Below are 26,543 nucleotides of genomic sequence, written 5' to 3'. Positions count from 1 at the left end.
CTACCGACGTTTAAGGGGGCCCTAAAAAGGCGGATATTGACGTATGGTCAAAATACGTCCCAAAACGTCAGTTATATGACGATTTGGGATGAGACTGTGTTATATTAGGCAATGTGTCGTGTGATTTGTGTGATAAACCAAGTGGCATGGAATTTAAAGATAAATGCATTTATTTTTATGCATAAATCTTTTCATGTATAACTTTTCATAAAAAATGGCACCGGTCCAAACTCCTCAGAAATTAATTATTTGCAGATGCCACTTGTTTTGATATTTCAGACAATAAAACATGTGCGCACGCACGCACACACACTAGAACTCTAATGGACTTACACATTAAATACAATTCTCAAACCACGTCCAGTGACTTGTGTGCTCGCATTGACGAAACTCAAAATCAGCTTAGCAAAATTGGGAACCCAAAAGATTGTCAAGAACCAAAAGAAAAAAAAAAATCTAATTTAATTACACTTTAAAAAATGATGTGTTGGATTTACTTAAAATATATATGCACCATTTTTGCATCATACTTTTTAAGTAATCCCAACTTGGAATAATTTTACTTAAAATTAACAAGAAAATCTTTGTTATATGTACTTAATTATTTGAGTTCACGCAACATTCTTTACTTAAAAATGTATGCATCACGTTACATATATTTTTAAGTAAAGAATGTCACGTGAACTAAAATATTTAAGTTTATTTTATGTAAAATTATTCCAAGTTAAAAATTTACTTAATTAAATGATTACGGATTACTTAAAAAGTATGACGCAAAAATGGTGCATATATCTTTTAAGTAAATCCAACACAGTGCAGGCCATGTGAGATCAAAACAAATCTTAGTTCTGCTAACTTAACATTTAAGCTCATTTATATATAAAAATAAGACAATTAAATCAGTTGAACCAACCATTTTAACTTATTTTAGATCTTCAGCTTACATGTCTTAAAATAAATTAAACATGCAAATCACACACAATAAAGCATTTCACTTTATTATTTATTTTTTTACCAAAAACTTTTAAATTGCATCTTAAAATATATTAAAATAGAAAATAGTTGTTAAAATAATAATAATAATAATAATAATAATAATAATAATAATAATAATATAGTCACAATATTACAGTTTTTTTCTTGGATCAAAGAAATGAAGGCTTGGTGGGCAAAAGATATATAGGCCTATATATATATTTTTTTTTTTTCAAAAATCAATAAAAAACAATTAAATGTAACAAATTAGTCCATTATTAATTTTGCTGTTGGCATTTTTAAAGCATTTATAGTGTATAGATTAGGACTGAGCAGCTGCGGTTGTAAACATTACTGGCTTCCATGCAGGAATGACTTCATTAGTGGGATCATACCTTCACTTACTGACTGATTAAATATTGATTAGTCGAGAAGAGATTCTCAACATGCATGCACTTCGATAAGCATCTGATATTTACAGATAGGCTCGTTTAAATTGTGATTCCTGATGTGAAAAAGTAAAGTTTTAATGACCTGTCCTGATTTAATGAAAAATGTATGGTTTTTACAGAGGCCCCTAAAGGAAAAATTATAATTCTTAGCTTTTAGCACTTTGCAGTGGTTGCTATGTTCTTAAGTCAGGTCCAGGTATTGAAGTTAAAGTGTAATGTCTGGCTCAGGATGAGGTTAAAGCTCTACCCAGAGGGATAAACGCTCATGTGCGCATGGGAAAAGATTACATGCCTCCTATTTCGGTAACGCAAAGCTCTTTAAATGACTTAGCTGTGTGAGCGTGTCTGGCTGAACAGAAAGATGCAGCTCTAGATCCTTGACTTTTCCGAGTATCACCGCGGTTGACGTGCTCTGGCCCAGGGCTATACCTGAAGAAAAAAACACAAAGAAACAGGCTTTCAAAATGCTGGTGACAATGCTAACAGCCCTGTACATGTTGGTGAAAGCGGGTGAACAGGTAAGGCAACTCATTAGATTACCATCTCCATGCGTTTGTCACCAATCTTCAACATACCAGCCAGTTGACTGAGATTCTTATCATTGTTTCAAATGCCAGATGAATGAACTATGACAAAAATGTTAGATGGACAAATTAGATGAAAAGGACAATGCCACAATAAGATTTAAACACATTTTCTCGATGACTACGTGAAAATGAGAGAGTACTCATGCATTTCAAAGTGTTTTATAACATACAGTATGGACAAAGGGAGAATTCATGTTTCAACATTTTATGGACATATGAAGAGTTCAGATGCAAAAGCCTCTTAGTGCCATTTGAAATTTTCTTCTAAAATGATAATTTTTATCAAGCTTGTATATTTAAGTTCAATAATTTCACTTAAATGGCAATGAAGATTACCTATTAATTGTCATTTAAGTGAAATTACTGAACTTAAATATACAAGCTTGATAAAAATGGTCATTTTAGAAGAAAATTTCAAATGGCATTTAGAGGCTTTTGCATCTGAACTCTTCATATATTGGTGGGTGTTTCAACTATGGGCATTTTCGGCCCCTGTAGACTTTAGGGAAATAAACTCTTAAAACACTCTCACTAGTTTAGTATGTATATGTACAGCATATCTGTAAATGGTAAATGGAAAAATGGTTTCAACTGAGAGTTTAATCAGTTTGAGAGTTTAAAAATCAACCACTGGCCAGGACACAAAAGTGCCCATAGTTGATAAAACACCCTTAAATATGAAAAGTCTTTAAATTCACCTGTCATCTGTTTGAAAATAAAACATCTTCCAATCTCAGTAATAAAGATTTTAAGGTGCAATTCAGGGCCATAATACTCTTGAGACAGGAGGAACTAAATCACTTACGTTTTGACACGACGTCGGCTTATTCCACAAAAGATGATTTAATTCACAGGGGACAAGATGGTTTTATCTAATGACAGTTTAGCATGCAGGATCATGACACATAATAAGTCAAATCAAATGACGTCAACAACATACTGTAGATGGTGCAACACACACACTGGTCCTGCTGTGTCTGTTTCAGCTGGGTGTTCGGTGGGTACGTGAGCAGGAGCCTCTCCCGTATATGGTTTCTCAGCCCTTGCCATGGCAGATCCACAACGTCTCCCAATCTCGGAGAGGAAGCCGTACAGAAGAGGTGAAATACCCGACTATATCTGAACTATTACATATGAAGAGTTCAGATGCAAAAGCCTCTAAGTGCCATTTGAAATTTTCTTCTAGAATGAAAATTTTTATTAAGCTTGTATATTTAAGTTCAGTGATTTCACTTAAATGGCAATGATAATTACCTATTAATTGTTATTTAAGTGAAATTACTGAACTTAAATATACAAGTTTGATAAAAATCATCATTAAAGAAAAAAATTTCAAATGGCATTTAGAGGCTTTTGCATCTGAACTCTTCATATATTACACAAACCCCTCCAAAAAACACCAATGTTTTTTTTTTTTTTACGATGCATCTCACCAAGAATAAACTCATATTTCACCTCCTAATCAAAAGAAAAACATAAGAAATATTTAGTTTGCATAATGAAAATGGAGCCTGTGATAATCAAGGGCGTCTCGTTTAAGCGCACATGCCGCAAATGATCATCATTGTAATGTGAAAATTAAATAAAAAAATGTCAGTCTCGTTAGTGCAAATAAATATTTATTTTATTTAAAGGGATACTCCACTTTTTTTTTTTTTTTTTGGAAATAGGCTCATTTTACAACTCCCTCAGAGTAAAACAGTTTTACCATTTACGAATCCATTCAGCCGATTTTGTGATAGCCTATTTAGAAGAATATCAGTAACATATACTATGGAAGTCAATGGGAGCAGAAACTGTCTGGTTACTAATATTCTTCTAAATATCAGAAAATCGGCTGAATGGATTAGAAAACGGTAAAACCCAACTGTTTAAACTCTGTAAAATGAGCCTATTTCCAAAAAGAGTGGAGTATCCTTTAAGTATTAATACATTATGGTAATATTTGTGTACTAAATTTATTTGAATAAATTTATGCTACTTTTGAAAAAGCAATCTTTATGAGAATACTTTTTTAGATAATATTTTTTTTATTCTAAACTGTATTAATTACTCTGATTTCTTTTGATTATTTTAATTTATTCTATATGTAAAGCACTTTGAATTACCATTGTGTATGAAATGTGCTTTATAAATAAACTTGCCTTGCCTAAGAATTTAGAAAATATTCAAAAGTTTTGCGAAAACCATATTACATGGTAAAAAAAGAAAATAATAATCATCATCATGAAAATAGTGATATAAATTCTTTACGGAAAATATTTCTTTATGATTTCGAGGTGACATTTATCTTCATGAGAATGAGATTCATCATAAAAGTTGCACTGTGCTTCAAAAAGATCTTTTTGAAAGAGCGAAGGTGAAAGAGGGCAATGCTGGTGGGTGGACAAAGAGATGAGGATTTTAATGCGGCCCTTGGTCAATGCTTTGGTCTCATTTTTAGGTTTCTTTCTTATACTTTTCAACTTAATCTCACATTTCTAGCTGCTGTTGTTGTATCTTTCTATTGAAGTTGCGCAATATGACTTAATCTTAATTCCAGTGATTGTCAGACTTTATAGGTGTCGTCCAAGGCTGTCACACACACACACTCTCTCTCAGCTAACCTCAGAAAAGCTTGGGCATCCCTCAGGTGCCTGTAATCCAATGGAGAAGGATTTGTGTCTTAATACAGTATGCCTCTAGAAACCCTGAGGTTCTGCTTCAACAAACGCTGCCAAATACATTTGCAAACCAATGGTTAATTATTAAACTGTAACTTACATTTTTGATACAATTAAATCCTATTGACTTCAATTACTTAAAAAAACCCGAGTTGAATCTTGCATAACATAAAATGAAAAAAAAAAATGTTGTAACTTACTGATCATATTATTTTCTACAGTGTACATACATTAATATTTCACTAATAATAAACAAATCTTCATTTGGATCCTTAACTTTTTTGAATTATACATAAAGTTAGTCATTTTAGCTGACGCTTTTATCCAAAGCACATCACAGAATACTCATTACGAGGACAATCCCCTGTACAAGTCCTTACTTAGAGAGCAAAGCCACTTTCCTTTTGGCATGTCAAAATGGTCAAATCGGGCTCATTTTCATTTAATAATTTACTCAAGTGATGATATCAGTGCACTTTCTTTGCCTTCAAGCTCTTCAGTCCGCTGGGTCTAATGCTCATCTGGGGTTTGTACTTTAGCATTTCAGCCGAAATATGTTCACCTGAACCAGATGCCGTCCGATATGATTTGGTCCCCACTCCCAATAAGAGTTCAGATTTTCCTTTTAAATAGGGTCACATAGTCCCTAACCAAAAGGTAAAATACGGGTCATGCAGTGCCTTTGAAAGGAAATTGGCCCATTAAGGGTTTTGTACTCTAACATGTTGACTGAAATAGATATTAATGTTTGCCATTACCAGATGTCATCCAATGTGACTTCAGATACACTACTTGGTCTCCAGTACGAGAAACTTAAATGTAGTGTTTGTTCTGTAGGGGCTACACAGTGCCTCACCAAAAGGTTATGGGTCATGCTGTGCCTTTGAAGGGAATCAGCCAATTAGAAGCAGCCAAGAAATGCACTCTGAATTTTTCCTGAAAATAGTCATTGTACATTTTAGTGAAAATAATTGTGGGTCCACAGAGTAGAGCGGCCATAAGGACCGTGACATGACAAAACGGCGTGATCACATAGAGTCGCACAGTCACCCGCGGCAGGGGCACGATGTGTGGAACGTCCCGTCTCACACCTGCGGGATCTGTCTGGGCCACCATGTCTCGCACATTCCAGCACGAAATACAGAGAGGCGACACGGTGATAAGACTGTCACGGCTGATGCTTTTGTATGTTCAAGGACAAAGGGATGCACTGACACTTCTGAAGACCTCAAAGTAGTGATGTAAATGCAAAGAGTAAAAGCATTTTTGAGATGGTGCAAATTTCTAAATCTTGTTAAAGGGATACTCCACTTTTTTTGGAAATATAAATCTCATTTGACCACTCCACCAGAGTTAAACAGTTGAGTTTTACCCTTTTCAAATTCATTCAGCCGATTTTCTGATATTTAGAAGAATATCAGTAACCAGACAGTTTCTGGTCTCATTGACTTCCATAGTAGGAAAAAAATATACTATGGAAGTCAATGAGACCGTCTGGTTACTGATATTCTTCTAAATATCAAAAAAATCAGCTGAATACATTTGAAAACAGTAAAACTCAATTGTTTAACTCTGGGGGAGTGGTAAAATGAGCCTATTTCCAAAAAGGAATAGTTCACCCAAAATGAAAATTCAGGCCCTAGCTTCTCTTTTCGTACAGTGACATGTTTGGTCACATGTTAGATTATGGTCCAATTAACTAATTAACTACGACTTTTGCCTCAATAAATTACAAATCACTGCTTATTAATAGTTAACAAGGCAGTTTAGGTATTGGGTAGGATAAAGGGATGTATAATATAGTCATGCAGAATAAGGCATTGCTACAGTATGTGCTTCATATGCCAATATCCTAGTAAAATGGATGCTAATAAGCGACTAGTTAATAGTGAGAATTGGACTTACAAAAAAAACAAAAAAAAACAAAAAAACAATATAATTGGCGCAAATTACACTAAGTCTTCTGAAGTCATGATAGCTAATGTGAGCAAACGACTGAAACTTAAATAATTTTGCAGTGAAATCATTCCCCTTGCACAAATTTGTATGTTTTCAAATATGCAGCTTGATGTTAATGACGGTTAGTCAGGACACTGACAATAACCACAAATCTCAAACTTGGACAACTTAAATGCTTCTGTTGAAGCCATCTGTTATTTCAACTTGTTTAAAAAAAATAATTGTGTTCAACAGCCTAACTTATGGTAAAAACCACATTATGATAGCCATGATATTGTACAGAAAATTCCACCAATTAGAGTCACAAGCAGCAAATCGCACAAAAAGATTTCTACAGGGAACCATACGTTTTAAAAATCAGAAAAATAAATGTAAAAACACTTCTGGAATTAATGCCACAGAAAAAGTGTTTCGGGCACTAATGCACTCTATAACCTGCACCAAAAGAAGCTACAACAGGTTTCAAAGCCAAACATTCTCCTCATCGTCCAACCCAAAAACTCCCAACATTGGTTGAAACACTGTTGCTATGCCAGGCTGGACTAACACAGTCTCATCCCAAAAAGTCATATAACTGACGTTTTGGGACGTCTTTTGACCATACGTCAATATCCGCCTTTTTAGGGCCCCCTTAAACGTCGGTAGATGGCGATCCCGGGCCGCCATACAACTGACGCTTTACCTTTAACGCCAGTTAGGTGACAGGTTAGGTTTAGGGTTAGGTTTAGGTATAGGGTAGAGTTAGGATCCCATAACCTCATCTACCGACGTTTAAGGGGGCCCTAAAAAGGCGAATATTGACGTATGATCAAAAGACGTCCCAAAACGTCAGTTATATGACGTCTTGGGATGAGACCGGGTTGGCTGGACAGGATGATTAAATAAACAAAACAATGTTTTTTAAGTAACTGAACCTAGTGGCTAATTTATGGTTGTTGATGCATATTAAAAGACATAGAAAAAGATATTAACATTTATTTTGTTATAAAATATTACATACAGTATTTTAACAATAATAATAATAATAATAAAATAATTCAGCGTTTTGTGTGTGTGTGTTATTTGCTTTGCAGTTTGGGGGCCAGAGAAGGAACAGCATAGGAGTTTACAGAAAGCGTAAGTATTACCTTAAAACAATTGTACAAATACATTATACACACACATACATACATACATATATATATATATATATATATATATATATATATATATATATATATATATATACATACATATAAATCGAATATCACAATATGTTCAATTTGAACAATTCTCTTCCATGTTTTTTTAGACTCTTCGTCCAGTAATGGACACAACGGAGCCTCTGCCGACAAGGCGGCGTCTACAATTCAGAACCAGTACAGGAAGTACCAGCAGAAGAAGCAGAAAGACCACAAATGAAATGCCAAGAGCTAAACTGTCAGCAGGGTCCATTCCATGCTGATCAAGAAGACCCAGTATAACCTTATAACCCCAGCAACTGTGCACACGCAAAACTGCTCTGCATCCATGTTAAAAGACGACTTCTGTGAGCGACAGTCACGTATTCTGATGTACAGATACCTGCACAAACACAAACATTCAGACAAGGACAAATATTTCAAATTCAGACCATTTGCTGATAAAAGATGCCACAAACACTCCCAGATCTTTAAGATAAATGCATAAACACATGCAGATTACATGCACAATAATATATAGTAGAATATCACAGGAAGCTGCGTGTTTACTTATCCATCCATTTTTTAAATTTGTATAAAAATGTTAAAAGGTTAAAAATGAATTCTGTTACAGTTACAAATTACTTAATAAAAAAGTATTCAGTAACGTAATTCAACACCACAATATGAAAGTAATGTAATCTGATTACTCTTGGATTCCTTCAAGGTCACATATGTAAATAAATTCAAGTAAAAAGCAATCATCAAAATACTTTCATTTTGATGCAAAATATAAAATATTTAAGAAATTGCCATGTAGTTGTAACTATGCTGTAACTATTCTCTGCTTTAAATGAAAACAGAATTTGTACACAACAGATTTTTTTTGGCAACAGAATGCAAATGCGCTTTTCTTCAAGCAAATACCTGAAATAAGAACAGACGCACTGAATTGTTAACATTACATAAAGCTTAAAAAAAATATTGTAGGGTTCAAAATTAGCCTACAGCAAAGTGTAACTGTCAAGTATTGCAGTTAAATCTGTTGGAAAGATTTGTCATACCTAATGAAAGACCTAGCTGTGTCTCAACCTGTGTCCAAGGAGAATGATGGGAGACGGGTGTTGTTTGCGCATGCACCAATAGGTGGCTCACGTGAGTCATGACTGCCAACAGAACCACCAGAACTACAACACCATTACATGTTTTCAATAACTCCCCAACCTGTTCTGGTCCCCAACATGGGGTTTTCCTCAAATTTTGCTCATTCTAGCTAAATAAATGCACACAAACATTTAAGTTTATTCCTAATCATTTTAGGTTAATCTACATTGTGTAACATTTCAATGTTACATTATGTGGTGATATAGTTCAATGTGCCTAGGTGGGGAGCAATGTGAAAATCTGCCATTTGAAAGTCTGCTGAGAGCAATGTGTACTTTAACAGATGATGTACCAGTGATTTTTATAAACTGCCATGGCAACAAACAATCACATTCAATAAACATTTTACAAGCCTCCAAGATGCAGTCATTCTTCCCTCTGCTGGTGAGTTAGTGCCAGTGGGAAACGAGTAGGCTAATAATTCATGCTCCACATTAGAGAAAACAAAAGAAACAAGAAATAGTGCCTATCTGAATATGAACAATGAATATATTAAAAATATGTATAGTATAGTAGTAGTAGAATGTCAATCTTCAATAAACACCAGTACTTTTTAAATGCACTCACATCATGCGCGATTAAACGTAATAAAATAAAGAAGGTAGGCCTAATTGCAACTTTTTATCCTAATTGCAACTTTATATCTCCCAATTTTGACTTGTTTGACTGAATTTACATCTCGTAATTGTGCCTGTTTTTATCAGAATATCAAGATATACCTTCGTGAAGATCGCTTCAAAATGAAAATTTCCTGATAATTTACAGTACTTACTCCAATGCCATCCAATATGTTCATGTCTTTCTTTCGCAGTGTAATAGAAAAAAAAGTTTTCAGAAAAACGTTTCAGGATATTTCTCCACACAATTATGGACTTCAACGGTAACCAAATTGTCTAAATCCAAATCAAGTTTTAAAAGGCTTTGAAGAACGTCAAAGGGCACGATCCCAGCTGAGGAATAGGGCCAATTTCTAGCGAAAGGATTGGTCATTTTCTAAATAATAAAAAAAAAAAGATACAAGCCCGTTTTATTAGGCATTCTCTGGGCACATTTAATAACATTAGACATTACCAACTTTATATAGACTTATATATATATGCCTAAGGGTGACCAACAGTCTTGTTTTTCCAGTCCTGGCTGTTTTTTATAAAGTGATGAAAATGTCGTGGTTTTCAAAAAACTGCTGGGAAAGATCAACTCTACAGCAAATAGATAGATGGGCAAACAAGGAGGATGAAGAAGCAAAACAGGATAAAGTGGAAGAAAAATACATTTTGTGTACATTTTTGTAAGTTTGTGAGAGCTATTTTTGTTCAATTTGGAGCTATTTATTTTAGTTTTTTCTAGATATGTTTTTCTAATACAGAAGAGACATTATTTCATTCATTTTTTTAAACCTGTAATAAAACATGTTGAGTAACCTCAGTGTGAAGCGGAAACCGATGTAACGCGGATATGACGCGATTTACTGGCGACTCCCAGCTCACCCCTGCTCACGACCTTTCCTTGGTCAAAATCTCATTTTTCTCGCGATTTAAACATTGTTTGAAACATTTGGAATATTGTAAGTTATCATCTTAACTAAATACAACACTGGCCTTGTGATTTTAGGATATTTTAATGCAAAAATCATAGGTATTCCACCTTTAACACAAAACAGTAGTTTTACCTTTATGAAGAGATTTTGCATTGGTTAATGTTTCACTGATCCATTTTGTCTTGCTACATTAATATTTGCGAGGGACATTCTTCTTTTTCCCTCCACCACACCGTCTCCTCTCACTCACCAGGTTACTCCCTAAACGTGGGGGGAATGCCCTGAGTTCGGGCCACTTACCAAGATCAGAGCCCTCTCCAGGACAGACGTAAAGAGATTTTCTGAACAGATGACTCTTCTGGAGTGGCTGTGACCGGTTTTACATCTGGAACAAAAAACAGAAATAAAGGTGCTAAATTCATAACACTTAGAACAATGAGATTTCAGATTTTTTGATCTCTTGATCTTTCATCATCTCACCCTGATCTGAGCTCTTGTTTTCCGGGGATTCTTTCTTCCTTTTGAAAGAGAGAGAAGCCCACTTTCTTTTTCTTCCTCTTCAGAAGAGAGATGGGAAGCTGGCCTTCCTCTCCGTCAGGCCGATGAAGAAGATGTTTTCCCGCTGTGCTGCTGGGGTTTGAGGGGTCACGGTGATGGAGGTCGTGAACCTGCTCGCTATCCGTGAAGAACGGATGAACTCGTGAACTTCTGTGTCCCATGATGAATCGCTGTTGTGCATCAATCACACTAAAGCAGCTACAAACTCAGTAAAGTGTAAACAGTTGAATGGCTTTAATAACACAGGCGACGTTCTAAAAGTCACTGTGACGATATCTTCATGTAGCTGAGGGATTAAAAAAAAACTACATCAGAACAATTTGTAATATTAGTCAGTTAAGTGACGCCTTGGGGGTGAGAATGGGCTGTGATTTACTTAGTGGTAACCTATTCTTATTGGTGTTTTCTGTTATTGTGTTCATGTGTTGTGTGTGTAATATGGGTGAAATTGTGAATTAAAAGAAATAAACAAAAAAAAAAAAATGTAGAGAATGTATTTAATCACTTTCTTTCTTTAAATCGCATTTTTACCGAACACCATTATTACATAATTGACGAATTTACACACTCTAAACAATGCTGGGTTGTTTTAACCTAAATTTGGGTCAAATATGGACAAACAAAAAATGTTGGGTTAAACATTTAATTTTAAATTTGAACCCAACTTCAACTTTCACTTTCAACTGTATATTTTTTAATTATAGTTTTAACCCAGCATTTGGGTTTGTCCATATTTGACCCAAATTTGGGTTGAAACAACCCAGCATTTTTTTTAGAGTGTACTGTTTGATGAATCCAATTAAAATAGCTTGCTTTAATCCCCCTGGCTGAGTTCACACAAATTATGTTATGAAGGTGATCTAAAACATGTCCCTTATCTCAAGAATCACAGATATATATATATATATATATATATACATATTAAAAATCACACAAGGGTCAAGGCACCATTCATAGAAAGATAGCTTTATTGCACAAGGTGTTGGAGTACTCTTTTTCTGTTTTTGTTTTGTTTTCATAGAAAAAAAAAACTGTATATTTAAACACAAGCAATTGCAAATTGAAGCAACTTTTCCATAAAAGTTTACGAATCCCCTCCGCATTTTTTAAACTTTTTTCCCTTTTAGTTATTTGTCTCCTTTTCCTTTTTCTTTTAATAACCAGCAAAATATTCAGAGCATGCAATGCCATTTTTCGTCAAGTTAACCAAAAGGTCGAAACAAAACAAAAGTAAAAACAAACAAAACAACCAACAACATAAATGAATAAAAACATAAGACAAATTATAAAAAAAGGAAAAGATAAATCAAACACCAGACGTCTGGTCTGGGTTTATGTGCCCCATTCAAAACTCAAGATGTAAAGTACTTTTTGTTAGATTTTATGCTTTTTTTGTCTTTTTAATCCCCTCACATTTAAAGGTATACCTTTAACCAGACTTACAATTGTGCCCTGGTTGCTAATGGAGATGTCGAAAATAGTAATTATTTATACAAAACAGTTTCATATATACAAGAGTCTTTATTTGTAGATTAGAAATTATGCTGACAGGGAGGTCTTGGGTATAGCAGGATTTTTTTTTATTAGCTGATGAAAAGGGGCTAATCGGATCATTTGGGCGGGGAAACAGGCTGTGGGGGTGGAGTTCTATTCCTGACTCCGCCCAGTATTCACACAGCTTCTCCTGTGATTGGTTGGAGCTTGGGGGTCCCTGATTCAACTGGCTAAACAGGCCTGCCCCGTTGCGCAACACAACTGCATTTTCTTTTCAACATAAATCATCTTAGAATCAAACAAAGAACTCAGTTGGATACATATATTTTTTATAAATAAAGCAAAAAAAAAAAAAATCTAATTCATTTCAAGTCAGCAACTTTCTTTTAATTGTGAAATATTATGGGATGTAAGGGCTTTCTGGGGTGGTCAAGGGAATATTTTCACAAAATGTTTCACCTGAACAGGCATGAATACTGATATAGATATTGGTCTAATCCTAATGAAACGTTCATGGCAAAATGCACTGGGCGCGTCTGCCATCAAACAGACAGACGGACAAAACCCAGTCAGTGGGCATTTGAGCAGCAATAAGAGGAACACACTTCTTTCATTGTTTTTGAAACAAGTCCACATTCTTCGCAACTCTGTCTCAAGATTGGTTTAGATCTGGGCGATCAAATTTATTTATCTTACACAATTTATCAAGCCACCAATAAAACATCTCCTTGTAAGTCAGACTTTTTTTTTCCATATGCCACAAACAGACATATCATCGTTCAATCAGCTCAATTTTAAACCCAACACGACACGTCCCTATTCTGTCCCTTAGGATTTGTTACGTCAAGTCTTCCTAACATGAGACATGCTCAGGCGGCTGCATAAAACTGAATCCTTGAGCAAACTATAAATGTGTGCTGTTTCCTGTGCTGGGCTGCAGGGGCTAATGGTAAATGTAGTGATCTTTCCCCTGATATATAAGATGAAAGCTTGATTTTTTTTTTTTTAAATCACAGGAGCGATCTCACCTTAAATGAACGGTTCACCCAGAAATGAGAATTCTTAATAATTAATTATCCCATGTCATTCTTAACTTTTATGACTTTCTTTTCTTCTTTGCAACATGAAAGTAGATATTTTGTCACATGTATTTTTGCCTATTCAATGAATGTCAATGGGGATCAAATTGAGTTCATTTAGACCTGTCACAATACCAGATTTTCACTACACAATTATTTTCGCTCAAAAACCATATTACTGCAATACCTATAGAATTTATGTATAGATGCAGAATTTACCTATAGAATTTTTGTGTGAATATATTCAACCAAAAGGGGCTGGACTGTATTGCTACTGTCTGTACCAAGTGTCCGCACAGAAGCTGGTAAGGTGGCATTTCACTATTCTGCCCCCACAACATGGAACAATTTACAACATTTCTGGAAATTAAAGGAACCGGTTTCAATAGGCCAATTTAAACTCTTGCTCAAAGGTTTGGAAATGAAATCTATGGTTTGTGAATGTTTTTAAATAGTCTTATGAAATTGTTATAAAATTGTCTGTAATGTACTGAATTGTTGTGATCTGTGCCGCTGTCTTGGCCACGACTCCCTTGAAAAAGAGATTAGTAATCTCAATGGGATTTTTCCTGGTTAAAAAAAAAAAATGTAAAAATAATGTTAATGTTTCTATTGAATCTACTGAGTTGGAGTGTCAACCAGGCATTGGATTATTATAGTATTAACACGATATCAATATTTTGGTTATCGTCAATACCAGCCCAGACAGCAACATAAGTGTCGGCCCAGATCCGGCCCACATCTGGTATATGTTAAATCCAGATGTGGCCCGGATCTGGCCTGACCGACACTATGTCGCTGCCTGGAAGTTTATTGCATCACCCCTACTTTCATTTTATGGAAGAAAAATCAAACACTTCAAAATATCCTCTTCTGTGGAAATAACGTCATACGATTCGGAACGACAGAGAGCGAGTAATGCGAGTGATGACCGAATTTTCATTTTTTGGGTGAACTGTCTCTTCAAGGGCCTGACGGAAAGCTCTCAAAGCACTGTGGGTATTTAATACTATTCGTTGGGCAGTAGAGATGGCGCATGGACTCAGATGGCGCTCACAGATGTCGTGGGTCCATCTACAGTACGTGCTGGAGTTGCAGTGGCAAATTTCCATTGTTTCCAAGCAACTGTAGAGAGTGCGTTGGGAAATGTCCATAAATATCTCCTTTATAGCATACAGGCATGTTGCATTATGCAGCCCGGCTGATTATCACGATGACAGGAAGTTAGTTTGGGAATCTCAAAGGTCTTTTCCCCAGAATTCCCTACACGGTGACTGCTGCGGCATGTCGAAACATACCATCAATCTCTCTTAGTTACGTTACCCGTTTGTCTCAGCGTTTCGTGATCGACACCTCCTCTCGCTTACTGCTGCACCTCCCACTGAGCGATTGTCTTCAAATCTTTTTTTAAAATAAAATTTTTCTTTTTCAATTAGATATGGCATTAAATCTCTGCTCTCACCACGTATATATTTACTATATCTTTAGATAGAAATATATATGTATATATTTTGACAACAAACATTGCAATATATTTTCATTTTTTTTTTTCTTTTGTATTGCAGGAGCCCTGATGTAGTACCTTTTTTTTTTTCCATTGAAATCATTGGGAGAGTTTGTCGATTTTTGGAAGTTTCTCTGTGATGGGGCTTTGCTTTGGAAACTGAGTGAACGAAGGAGGATTGAGAGGATATTCGATTCATTTAGGGGCTGAATGAAACCTTCACCTCCTACATTTCACTCATTCTCTCCTTTATCCACCCCTGCGCTACCTAAAGCTAGAGTCTCTAAGACCTTCAAATAGGAATGACCGCTAGAGTCTTCGTGTGGGGAAGGAAAGCAAAGAATAAAGAGAAACGATGAACAAACGCAGAAAAGCTACACAGCGACGGCAGATTTCTCTCCTTCTCTGTTCACCCGCCCGTCTGCCTCTACTTCCTCCCTACCTCTCTGCTCTCTTCCCGCCTTTCTGCCTGCGCTCGGCCCATCCAGGAGAGGCGTTTAGGCGTTCACAGTGAGACAGAGAAAGTGGTCATGTTTCTGTGGGAGGGGAAGGAGGGGTGATAAGTATATGGCATCAAACACAAACAATCGAACAAACGAACGAACCAACCAACCAACAAACAGCAAAACAAGAGCCTTTCTTGACGAGAAGGGAGATGCGTCTACTGTCCCCCTTTCAGACCAACTCTAGACCGTGTAAGCTCAATGGGTGGCACTTGGCGTCTCCAAGCCGATCCCTTTCCGATGCCGAGAGGTCCCTCAAAGGTGTGTGCTTGCCACATGTATACATATATATTTACACATATACATACACATGCACACACACACACACACCACACATACACAAGCTTGAGAAAGCTCAGTGGATCCACCCGGCCCTCCTTAGTGCTAAAGTTCAAAATTTCGAAAAATAGAAAACGGACAAAAAAAAATCAACATAAAAGTACAGTAACCATACATCCGCTGTGAAAATGGCTCCAGACATTTTTTTTCTTGATTTTTTTTCTTGTTTGTTTACAAAATAGTCAATAACACTCTATACTGTGTCATCAATTGCATGAAAAAAAAATCCCAAAAAACTCGATTCAGGCGGTTTGAGACTTTCGTCCTCGAGCTGTTTTTCCAGACCGATGTGGATCAGGAGGGGCGGAAGGTGAACACCGCGGTGGATTCGTTTATGCATAAGCTTTCCGAGGCAATGCGTTGCAGTATGAAGCTATGCGAGAGACATAAAAAAGAGACACTTTTTCAACAGCCTAAAAACATCTAGACGGATCAATGCGAAACGATACATCTCTTAAAACCTCTTTTTCCTATTTTCTGAAGTCGACAAATCAAATGAACAAGTGCACATGGAAAGCATTTCGTGCATAAGGTCCAAGGTGTCTTTGACAGAGAGGGGGAGTGGGGGTAGGTGGGGAAGGTGAGAGGAGGATACAACTGAAAACAAAAAGAAGGCAAAATTAGGGGAAAGGGTCCCGGGGGGTTGGCATATTTAATCCTGGAGAAGGCCAGATAAAAAGCGGAAGAATAAAAAACAAACAAACAAAGCAAATAAGAGAGGAAAAGAGAGAGACCCCTGTCCCGCCATTGTTCGTTTCCGCCCCTGCCCAGACTCCAGGTGTGTGTTTAGTGTGTGAACGTACTGTATGCGTGTACACGTGAGCTACACCAGAGTGTAGGATTTGGAGTACGCCCCAGCATTCTGCTTTTGCAGTCTTCCCAAGCCGGACGAGCTGCTCTCTAGCAGAGAGTCTCTGGATCCCCCGACCTTGGAGCTGCCGGGTGTTAGGCCGCTGCCTCCCGTGGAGCTTGCACTGGCTCCCGCTCCAGCGGCGACCGCCCCGCTGGGGGCCGAGGAGGTGGAGGAGGTGCTGGGCATGGTGAGAGTCCTCTGGGGCAGGGTGGCCGTGCCTGAGCTGATGCTGGAGCTCCCAGCGGCCCCGCTTGAGGCTGGGCCCGACGTACCAGAGGCCCCCGAGCTGGTCAGGCTGCTCAGGCCACCGTGGCCCAGCGTCAGGGCCTGCTGCTTGGAGGGGTCTAATGTCATGTGGCGGCCCTGTGTGTGGTAGGCCCGGGCGGCGAGGCTCCGGATGGAGGCCTCGCGGGGCGGGACCACAGGGCAAGGGTCGTGTAGCTCTGCTTGTTTCCGGAAGAAAGGGTCCGTCTTCATGTATAGGGGGAGGTTACAGTACTCACCTGCAGGACAGAGGGAAGAGTCAGTTGAACAGTGTAGTATGGTAACACTTTACAATAAGGTTCATTAGTTAACATTAGTTAACTACATTAGTTAACATGTACTAAGAATGAACAATACTTCTTCAGCATTTATTAATCTTAGTTAAAGGGTTAGTTCACCCAAAAATTAAAATTCAGTCAGTATTTACTCACCCTCATGCTGTTCCAAACCTCTATGCGTTTATTTGTTTTGCTGAACACAAAGGAAGATATTTGAAAGAATGTTTTAATCAAACAGATCTCATTCCCCATTGACTACCATAGTAGGAAAAAATTCTATGGTAGTCAATGGGGAATGAGATCTGTTTGATTAAAACATTCTTCCAAAAATCTTCCTTTGTGCTCAGCAGAACAAATAAAAACATAGAGGGTTGGAACAACATGAGGGTGAGTAAATACTGACAGAATTTTCATTTTTAATTAATATTAATTCCAAAATGTACTAATACGTTATTAAAATCAAAGGTTGTATTAGTTAACATTAGTTAATGCACTGTGAACTAACATGAACGCACAATGAACAGCTCTATTTGTATTAACTAACATTGAAAAAGATTAAACAATATCACTAATGCATTGCTTATCGTTAGTTCATGTTAGTTAATGCTTTTACTAATGTTAACTAATGAACCTTATTGTAAAGTGTTACAATGAATATATATTAGCATGCAGAGATGTTGTTGCAACAATACACAAAATACAGGGCTGCTGTGTCATACCTGTGGACCCTTTCTTTAAAATGTTAACCATCAGAAATGTGAAATTATTATACATTATAGTTATTTATTATATATTTTTTTTTTATAAATATCAAACAGTTAAAATGATAACATATGCAAAAAAATATAACACAAAAACAACCAAAACCAAAGATATTTTATATTTATGATACATATATAATAAGAAGAAATGTACAAAACATTTTATTTTTATTTTTAAAGAATATATTAGAAAAAATATTTTACAAATGTATACATTTTTTTTAAATATTATAGTTTTTTACTTATTGTATAAATATTTATTTTTTTTATAACTTTTGTAATCAGAAATATCAGAAAACATTCACTGAAATTATACATATGCGAAAATATTTAAACCAACCATGTTTTTTTTAATTAAATATAATATAATATTTGTAAAATATATATTATATTTCACACTTTACTGAGATCATAACTTCTGCAAACCATTTTTTTTCTATTTCATTTAACCCTTCAGGAATGTCAGAATAATAACTATTATTATTATTAAATATTACAATAAATAGTTATAGTATGTGATTCTATAATCTATAATATTTTATACAATATTATTATTTATAAAAAAGGGAGAAGCAGTTCTGGAAATGACACAACCTGGACTTCACAGCTCCAGCACTAAATGCTTAAGATGACCCCCATAAAACCACCTAAATCTGTCATCAACTCACTCTTGTTGGCGCGGTGGGGAATGGGCACTGCCACATTTTTGCCGCGGTCGTAGTCCTGTGGTTTGGGTGGGGAGGCAGTGAAGCGACAGATGCCCGGTTCGGATGGTGTGCTCATAGAGGTCATGCTGTCTGCGTTATCATTGGTTCCTGTGGTCATCTGATCAGAGGAGCTGTCTGAGATGAAGCACTCTGTGATCTCGAACTTGGCGTGCTGCAGGTGTTCTTCCAGCTTAGCGTGTTCGTACGCCCGGGCCAGCTCCTCGTACGTGGAAGATGCACTCTCTGTGGACACCATACTGTTACGTCCCTTATCTGAGGATAGTAAAGAACAGAGATAGTGTTAAACACACTGTGGTTGATCACTTCATATGCTGGTCAAACGGACCCTTTCTTTCAAAGTGGACAGTTTTTCAAGTCTGGTTACTGAGACCATAAATATAATTAAAACCTGAAATTTGTGTGTATGAAATTTGACCTGTGTCCTGGGACAGGCTGGCGCTGTAGCTGTCACTCTCTGTGACCGTGATGCCGTGCTGGGAGCCCACTGTCCGCCAGTCTGAGGTGAGAGTGCGAGCAGGTGTGGAGGCCTGGCATTTCGTCAGAGTCCACTGGCTGGAATAGCGGTTCCTTGTGCTGTGCGCAGACTTCACACTCTTCCTCGATACTGGATCTGAGAAAAGGTCAAATGAGAGAGTATATGAAACATTCACAAATGATACCATCTTCTATCTCATATGCAACAAGTGGGTGAGCTATGACATACTGGTGCCAGGCCTGATGTCTGACATGTCAATCAAAGGGCCAGTGTTCTGGATGAGGGCGGGGTGATGCACAGACACACCCGTACAGAAGCTCTGAGGGTTCACTGATTGGCTGAACTCAGTGTCCGTCACAGGGATAGTGGCCTTGTCTTCACCTGTCACACACAACAGAGAAAAACAAAGATACCATGAGGAAAATCTATCTATCTATCTATCTATCTATCTATCTATCTATCTATCTATCTATCTATCTATCTATCTATCTATCTATCTATCTATCTATCTGTCTGTCTGTCTGTCTGTCTGTCTGTCTGTCTGTCTGTCTGTCTGTCTGTCTGTCTGTCTGTCTGTCTGTCTGTCTGTCTGTCTGTCTGTCTATCTATCTATCCATATATCTATCTATCTGTCTGTCTGTCTGTCTGTCTGTCTGTCTGTCTGTCTGTCTGTCTGTCTGTCTGTCTGTCTGTCTGTCTGTCTGTCTGTCTATCTATCTATCCATATATCTATCTATCTATCCATATATCTATCTATCTATATATCTATCTATCTATCTTTTTATCTTTGTCTATCTATCTGTCTTTGTCTGTCTATCTTTGTCTATCTATCTATCTATCTATCTATCTATCTATCTATCTATCTATCTATCTATCTATCTATCTATCTATCTATCTATCTATGTCTATCTATCGATCTATCTATCTATCTATCTATCTATCTATCTATCTATCTATCTATCTATCTATCTATCTATCTATCTATCTATCTATCTATCTATGTCTATCTATCTATCTATCTTTGTCTGTCTGTCTGTCTGTCTGTCTGTCTGTCTGTCTATCTATCTATCTATCTATCTTTTTATCTTTGTCTATCTATCTATCTATCTTTGTCTATCTATCTATCTATCTATCTATCTATCTATCTATCTATCTATCTATCTATCTATCTATCTATCTATCTATCTATCTATCTATCTATCTATCTATCTATCTATCTATCTATCTATCTATCTATCTATCTATCTATCTATCTCCATCTGTCCATCCATCCATCCATCCATCCATAATATATATTTCTTCCAGGTATATTGGTATGACTTCCATATGACTCAACAGCACATGCATACACACACATACACTGACCTATCTGTTTGATTCCCTCTTTATCCTCGATGAGCAGCTGCACGCGCGGGATATCTATGTGCAGTCGGGGTCCCTGAGGTGGGCCTTTAACTGGAGTGTCAAAACTTCGATTGTTCTTACTGCTCCAGGTGCAAAACAACCACAAAAAGACACAAACATAAAAGTATTGCCACTGCCTTAAACAAACACATTTCATAAGGAATGAATGTGATCAATGTTTTAATTTTGGAGTTTAATCTTTACACAGACTATTAACTATATCCTTACCTGATAAGCATCTCAGCCAAGCTTTTAGCATCTACAGAAGCAAACAGAGTTCTTTTATTCAAACCTGTAAATTGATTCTCAAAATATAATATGAAGAGTTCAGATGCAAAAGCCTCTAAGTGCCATTTGAATTTTTCTTCTAGAATGATCATTTTTATCAAGCCTGTATATTTAAGTTCAGTGATTTCACTTAAATGGCAATGATAATTACCTATTTGGAATAAATTACTGAACTTAAATATACAAGTTTGATAAAAATCATCATTAAAGAAGAAAATTTCAAATGGCATTTAGAGGGTTTTGCATCTGAGCTCTTCATATATACACTGTATATACACATACATACACATTAAAAATACATACAGTATCAAATATTAAAAAAAAAAAACAGTTCCATTCTTTCAATACAGATTCCCGCCTCTTTCACTCTCTTACTTACCTCTGAGTCTCTTGAGTCTCTTTTCTTTGCGTTTCTTGCGGATAATAAAGAGTAGCGCCATGCCTAACGTGACCAGGATGACTGGGCAGCCGATTGAGAAAAGCTTTTTAACATCGTCCCCTTCCCCTCGCGCTGACTTAATTGGCGGAATAGTGCCTGCGGAGGAAAGGAAATAGAGATAAGTGAAGAGATCGAGATAAAGCCTCATGTCAAGGCTCTTATCGCTAAAATTCAGGCCTAAAATCAGATTATTTAATTGATTTAGCTGCTAATTGTACATGTTCTTTTGCGTCGTCCTGTAGTACATGCCCTGGCCCTGGAGGAAATATATCTGGACATCCGTACAAGTATTGAATGACAATTGAGTGACTCGACTGATGGTGCATTCACATAATTTCATTTTATTGCTGGGACGTACTGCCATCATAATCCAGCGTGGCAAACTGTGAGCTCTGGTTCCCGCACCCGGCGCTGTTGCATGCCTTCATCTTCAGCTCATACCAGGTGGCCTCACGCAGCTCAGCGAGGAAGATGTCAGCAGAGGCGTTGGTGCGCACGCTCTGCCAGGCCCAGGTGCCTTTGGGACGGAACTCCAGAAGGACAGCGGTGATGGGGCAGCCGCCGCTCGTCCAGCCCTGGAGGTTGAGCCGGGCGTGGGTGGAGTTGATGTGAGTGAAGAGGGGCTGGTCCTTATTGAACTGCGGCTCTGCAAAAATAAGAAATAAAACGAATGATTGGCTGATTTCATACTACAATATACTTATGTGTTATAGATTGATTACCATATAATCCATGTAATCTGTATCAATGATTGGCTGAGTTCATACTATTATAAGGTGTTGTATTGATGCAATAGATTGGTAGGTCTACTTTTTACTTTTAAATGTCACATACATAGATGTTATTTCAGATTTATCCTTGAATTTCACATAAATCTTCCTTAATGGGATATACGCTACCATTCAAAATGTTTAAAAAAATGAAATTAATACCTATATTCAGCAGTCAAATTAAATTGACGAGTGATTGTAATGATATTTATAATGTTACAAAAGATTTATCCACAAGTTTCCGAGGGGCGCTCCTGTAAAAAATAAAGTGGGTGAAACTTCCGGTGAGGCGGCGGAAGTAGCATTCCAATGGTATTTTGTGTGTTAGTTAGCGAAGAGGCTAGCTGTTTTTCGGAGAATTATTTTACTATTTAAAGACGCAAATCTTTGTGAGAGATGTCGTTACGGAGCTCATGGACAACATGTGCTGTTCGCGGTTGTATGTATAACCGGACTAAACTAGTTCAGTGGCTTAAACGTGATTGTTTTGAACATAAGCTGAAAACGAAATCAGAGTGATCCTGCCAACGACTGTAGTTTCCATCACCTCCCAAAAGACGACGAATCTTCCTGTGTACATTTGTTTAAATTCTTAATATTCTATACACTTTTATCAGCATGTGATTGGCTGTTCGCTACTGATGTTGCACCTAAACTCAGGACCAAAGCCTTGACAGAATACCAAATGTGCCAGTTAATGTATTCAAGTAGCACATTCATTTATAATTTTGAATAAACTCCAAAGCACAATGACTATAAGTGTGTATTTTTTATTTTAATTGTTTGTCAGCTCGCACAACTGTCTGTCACCATGCCTTGATGAGTATTGATTATTAATAATGTTATTATAATACTCCCAATCAACTACTGCGGAGGGTAAAGGTACTGTTATTTCACCTTTTTTAATTTCGTTGAGGTTGTGTTCCCACATCGTTAGCTAGTTTGGATCGCTATAACTTGAATGACTGTCAACTGTTGAATGAACGAGTGTCAAGCATGTCAAATCGTGCTTTGTTTACTTCCAACCGGAAGTCGCGCCCACTTTTGACGCAAGGCCTCATGGGGCGTAGGAAACTTGTGGATATTTCATATAAATGCAGTTTTAACTTTCTATTCATCAAAGAATGCTGAAAAAATGTATCACGATTGCCACAAAAATATTAAGCACCACAACTGTTTTCAGCATTGATAATAATAAATGTTTCCTGAGCAGAAAATCACAATACCAGAATGATTTCTGAAGGATCATGTGACACTGAAGACTGGAGTGATGACGCTGAAAAAATATATTCTCAAATAGAAAATAATCATTTTAAATTGGAATAATATTTCACAATATTTCTGTTTTTTACTGTATTTATGCAGCCTTAATAAATGCAGCCTTGGTGAGCACAAGTGACTTATAAAAACATAAAAAAAATTACTCAGAATATTGAACGCTAGCGTGTATGAATTTAAAAAGTATGAAAAATGCTAAATAGCCAATGATAATTTTTACATACGTCTTAAAGGTACAGTAGCAAACCGAGCCTATTTAATTCCAAGGGTTAGTAAGGAGGAAGGAACTGGTCACAAGGAACTAAACAATTATATTTTTGGTGCAAGAACCTTGATAAAAGGTCCTTTAAGTTAGCTAGAACCACTCACCTCTGCCGTGAGTCTTGGCCTCAATGATCTCGCTGATGCGCCCGGCTCCCACACTGTTTTTAGCTGCCAGTTTGACTTTGTACCAGGTTCCACAGCGCAAGTTGTCCAACTTGAAAGAGCGTTCGCTTGAGCTAATGAAGACATCCTTCCACTCCTCAGTGTTATCAACTGAATACTGCAGCACGAAACCTGAACACACACATATGCTATATAAGACAGCTGTTTTCATTGAATTCTAGGATTCTGTTTTAAAGAGTAGTGTATTAAAAGTGTTTTGGAGTCTAACAATATGTTTGAATAGCATACTAATATACGACTGCTTGTGGAGTATGGAGTACGTATGCTGGCAACAATATGCACATTTTCCAGATTTGCAAAAATGTGCAATAGCAGATCACACTATGTAGGATACTGTATCCCACAATGCAATGTGCCCCATTGGACTTCCCATTCCAATAACTAGAAGCAATTTGAGCAAATAGTTTTTTTTTACTCATTATTTGAGTGGACTGACAATATGCTGTCATATTAATGCAAAGTACAAAATTGGTAAAAAAAAATATATATATTTTTTTTATAACTGAATAAACATATTTATATCATTTTAAAACAATGTTTAAAGGTTTATTGTTGCATAATGTATTACATGCATTTAATTTATTTATTTATTATTATTTTATTAGTTCATGCAATTTCTGGGAATCAAACTCATGATTTTGGCATTGCAAGCATAACTCAGGACACCATAATAAAGACTTCCTAACATCACCACTAGATGGCGCATTGACCTTACAGACTAATCACAGAGTAACTATCTCAGATGAAGAGCTGATCAGATGGCTGTAAACCTCCATTAGTTACAAAGAGAGAAAAAATGCTGACTGCACAGTTATGCAAATAGATGCACAATATGGCGTCGCCCATCATTAGGAACGGGATGGATTTGGTGTCTCACTTCAGCTTTGGCAGATGGCAAAATAAAGGGCTCCACATCAAAAGGATTTACCCACTGACAGCCTGGTGTGCTCCGTATTCTCCTCCCACCCTTCCACACACAAACACCACAGATATCTATGTTTTTACCTAATTTACTGTGAGGTGCAAGCAGTTTGACAGTAACGTGACGGATTCAACATTCTGAGAGAAAGACAGATAGACTGATAGAAAAAAGGTAGAATGTGTGAAACATAATAAAACAAACCTTAGAGATAGATAAAAGAAAATTAAAAAGGGGGTGAGAGATATAAAGAAAGAGACGACCAGACAGAGGCAGGACAAAAGCTTGTACCTCTGATGGAGCTTCCTCCATTGTCTCCAGGGATCCAAGCCAGAGTTATAGAAGAAGTGGACGTGGTGGAAACTGTCAAACGTGGTTGATCTGGAGGCACTATAACACAAGACACACACACAGGTTGATGGGAAGTCAACTTTTTCCCATCCTGGAACATGACACAATCTTATATCTCTACCCCCATTCTAAAGGTACGGGTCATATTTTCCATTGATCGGCAAGTTTTCATGGTCCAAATCGAGTCATCAACAGGAATCTGCATGTTCGAGAATTTTGCTTCAGAGTGAATGATTGGTCATGAAAAGCTGCCACGTTGACCAACAGAAAGCGGCTTCTGACTTCTGTGTGAGCTGTGCATCATACATTGCTATTGGACAATGGACCCTTTTTACACACAAAATTTCACTAATGTGACCGCCCCCAAACCTAAATTCAGATTGGTCGATAGGAACTCTTCGAGGACCAACAAAGTAGTTGACCCAGGACTGTATGCAAATACACTTTTCCTTACCTTGTACCAGCAGGTTTACGATGATTGTGTCAAACCCCAACGTGTTGGTCGCGGTGCAGGTGTAGTACCCAGAATCCTCGGCTTTCACAGAACGTAGCACCAGGGTACCATTTGAAAGAATGTTCCTGTGACCATCCTGAGTAACCGGAATGGCAGTGTCCTCACTGTGATGATCAAATCACAATCACATTGACCTTGAATTTGGGGTTGTACAACTAAACTGTCACTTTTCATAATTCAAAACTCATAGGGGTTTTCAGGAAATCGCCAAAAGCTGATCTCAGACCTGTCTTTGGTCCATTTGATGGTAGGTGTCGGCTCTCCCACCGAGCTGCACGGCAGCCGGACTTCCTTCATCCATGGAGTGGTCACCGTTCCACCAAAAGATAGGATTTTAGCAGGAGCTGAGTAGGACAAACAAAGAGTCATATACCGGTGCACAAATTATACTGGGCTTAGGGTGGGCTGACCTTCCTAAGGTTTGAACCCTGCAAAGGAAGTAAAAAAGGTTGGGGTTTTAGGGGCCCATTCCACTGCGTTGCTTTTCCATTGCTTTTATATGTAAACACCAAGCGGCAACATTCTAATCTGAAAAATGAAGCCTACCCGGAAGTGCATCTAAAATCCGCTAGAGGCCGGTCCCAAAAGGGAGCAAATATCCATAAAATGTCCTGTTTTCACAGCATAAATTCATTCAACAGTTTGGTCCCAAGGACTTTTATTGTAATTTTCGATAGGCTCCGAGTGCCTGACAACTGTGAGGGGGGTGAATTTTTTTCTAACTCGTTAGTTTCGATCGTATTTAGATGCAAAATGTATGACAAATAAGGGCGGTTAACTTTGATCGACAGCTGATAACG

At 37.2% G+C, this 26,543-nt stretch overlaps 2 protein-coding genes across 5 annotated transcripts in view; one reads left to right on the top strand and one right to left on the bottom strand.

Moving 5' to 3' along the window:
- The first annotated feature begins 1,759 nt into the window (after positions 1–1,759).
- LOC120478537 (uncharacterized) lies at positions 1,760–8,375 on the top strand. Its single transcript, XM_039670467.2, has 4 exons — positions 1,760–1,945; positions 3,001–3,114; positions 7,710–7,752; positions 7,928–8,375. The coding sequence occupies exons 1-4, from the start codon at positions 1,892–1,894 to the stop codon at positions 8,035–8,037; spliced, it is 321 nt and encodes a 106-aa protein (XP_039526401.1). The 5' UTR covers positions 1,760–1,891; the 3' UTR covers positions 8,038–8,375.
- A 3,626-nt stretch (positions 8,376–12,001) lies between these two features.
- The window catches only part of dscaml1 (DS cell adhesion molecule like 1), a 130,661-nt gene continuing 116,119 nt past the window's right edge, over positions 12,002–26,543 (bottom strand). For 2 of the 4 annotated variants that reach the window (XM_089121395.1, XM_039671024.2), the window contains exons 22-33: positions 25,970–26,087; positions 25,684–25,847; positions 25,170–25,268; positions 23,882–24,070; positions 21,823–22,110; positions 21,405–21,560; positions 20,966–20,996; positions 20,699–20,820; positions 19,562–19,714; positions 19,274–19,468; positions 18,799–19,110; positions 12,002–17,330 (exon numbers count right to left, since the gene is read on the bottom strand). In XM_089121395.1, coding sequence (XP_088977521.1) covers positions 16,798–17,330; positions 18,799–19,110; positions 19,274–19,468; positions 19,562–19,714; positions 20,699–20,820; positions 20,966–20,996; positions 21,405–21,560; positions 21,823–22,110; positions 23,882–24,070; positions 25,170–25,268; positions 25,684–25,847; positions 25,970–26,087 — 2,360 coding nt within the window. In that variant the 3' untranslated portion in view covers positions 12,002–16,797. The remainder of the gene's footprint in view (positions 17,331–18,798; positions 19,111–19,273; positions 19,469–19,561; positions 19,715–20,698; positions 20,821–20,965; positions 20,997–21,404; positions 21,561–21,822; positions 22,111–23,881; positions 24,071–25,169; positions 25,269–25,683; positions 25,848–25,969; positions 26,088–26,543) is intronic. The other 2 variants (XM_089121396.1, XM_089121397.1) reach the window with 1 other exon arrangement.

The sequence above is a fragment of the Pimephales promelas genome, chromosome 16, assembly GCF_988280905.1.
Source record: "Pimephales promelas chromosome 16, fPimPro1.hap1.1, whole genome shotgun sequence".
NCBI lineage: Eukaryota > Metazoa > Chordata > Actinopteri > Cypriniformes > Leuciscidae > Pimephales > Pimephales promelas.
The sequence above is the reverse complement of the archived record's forward strand: the minus strand, read 5'-3'. Positions and strand labels throughout refer to the sequence as shown.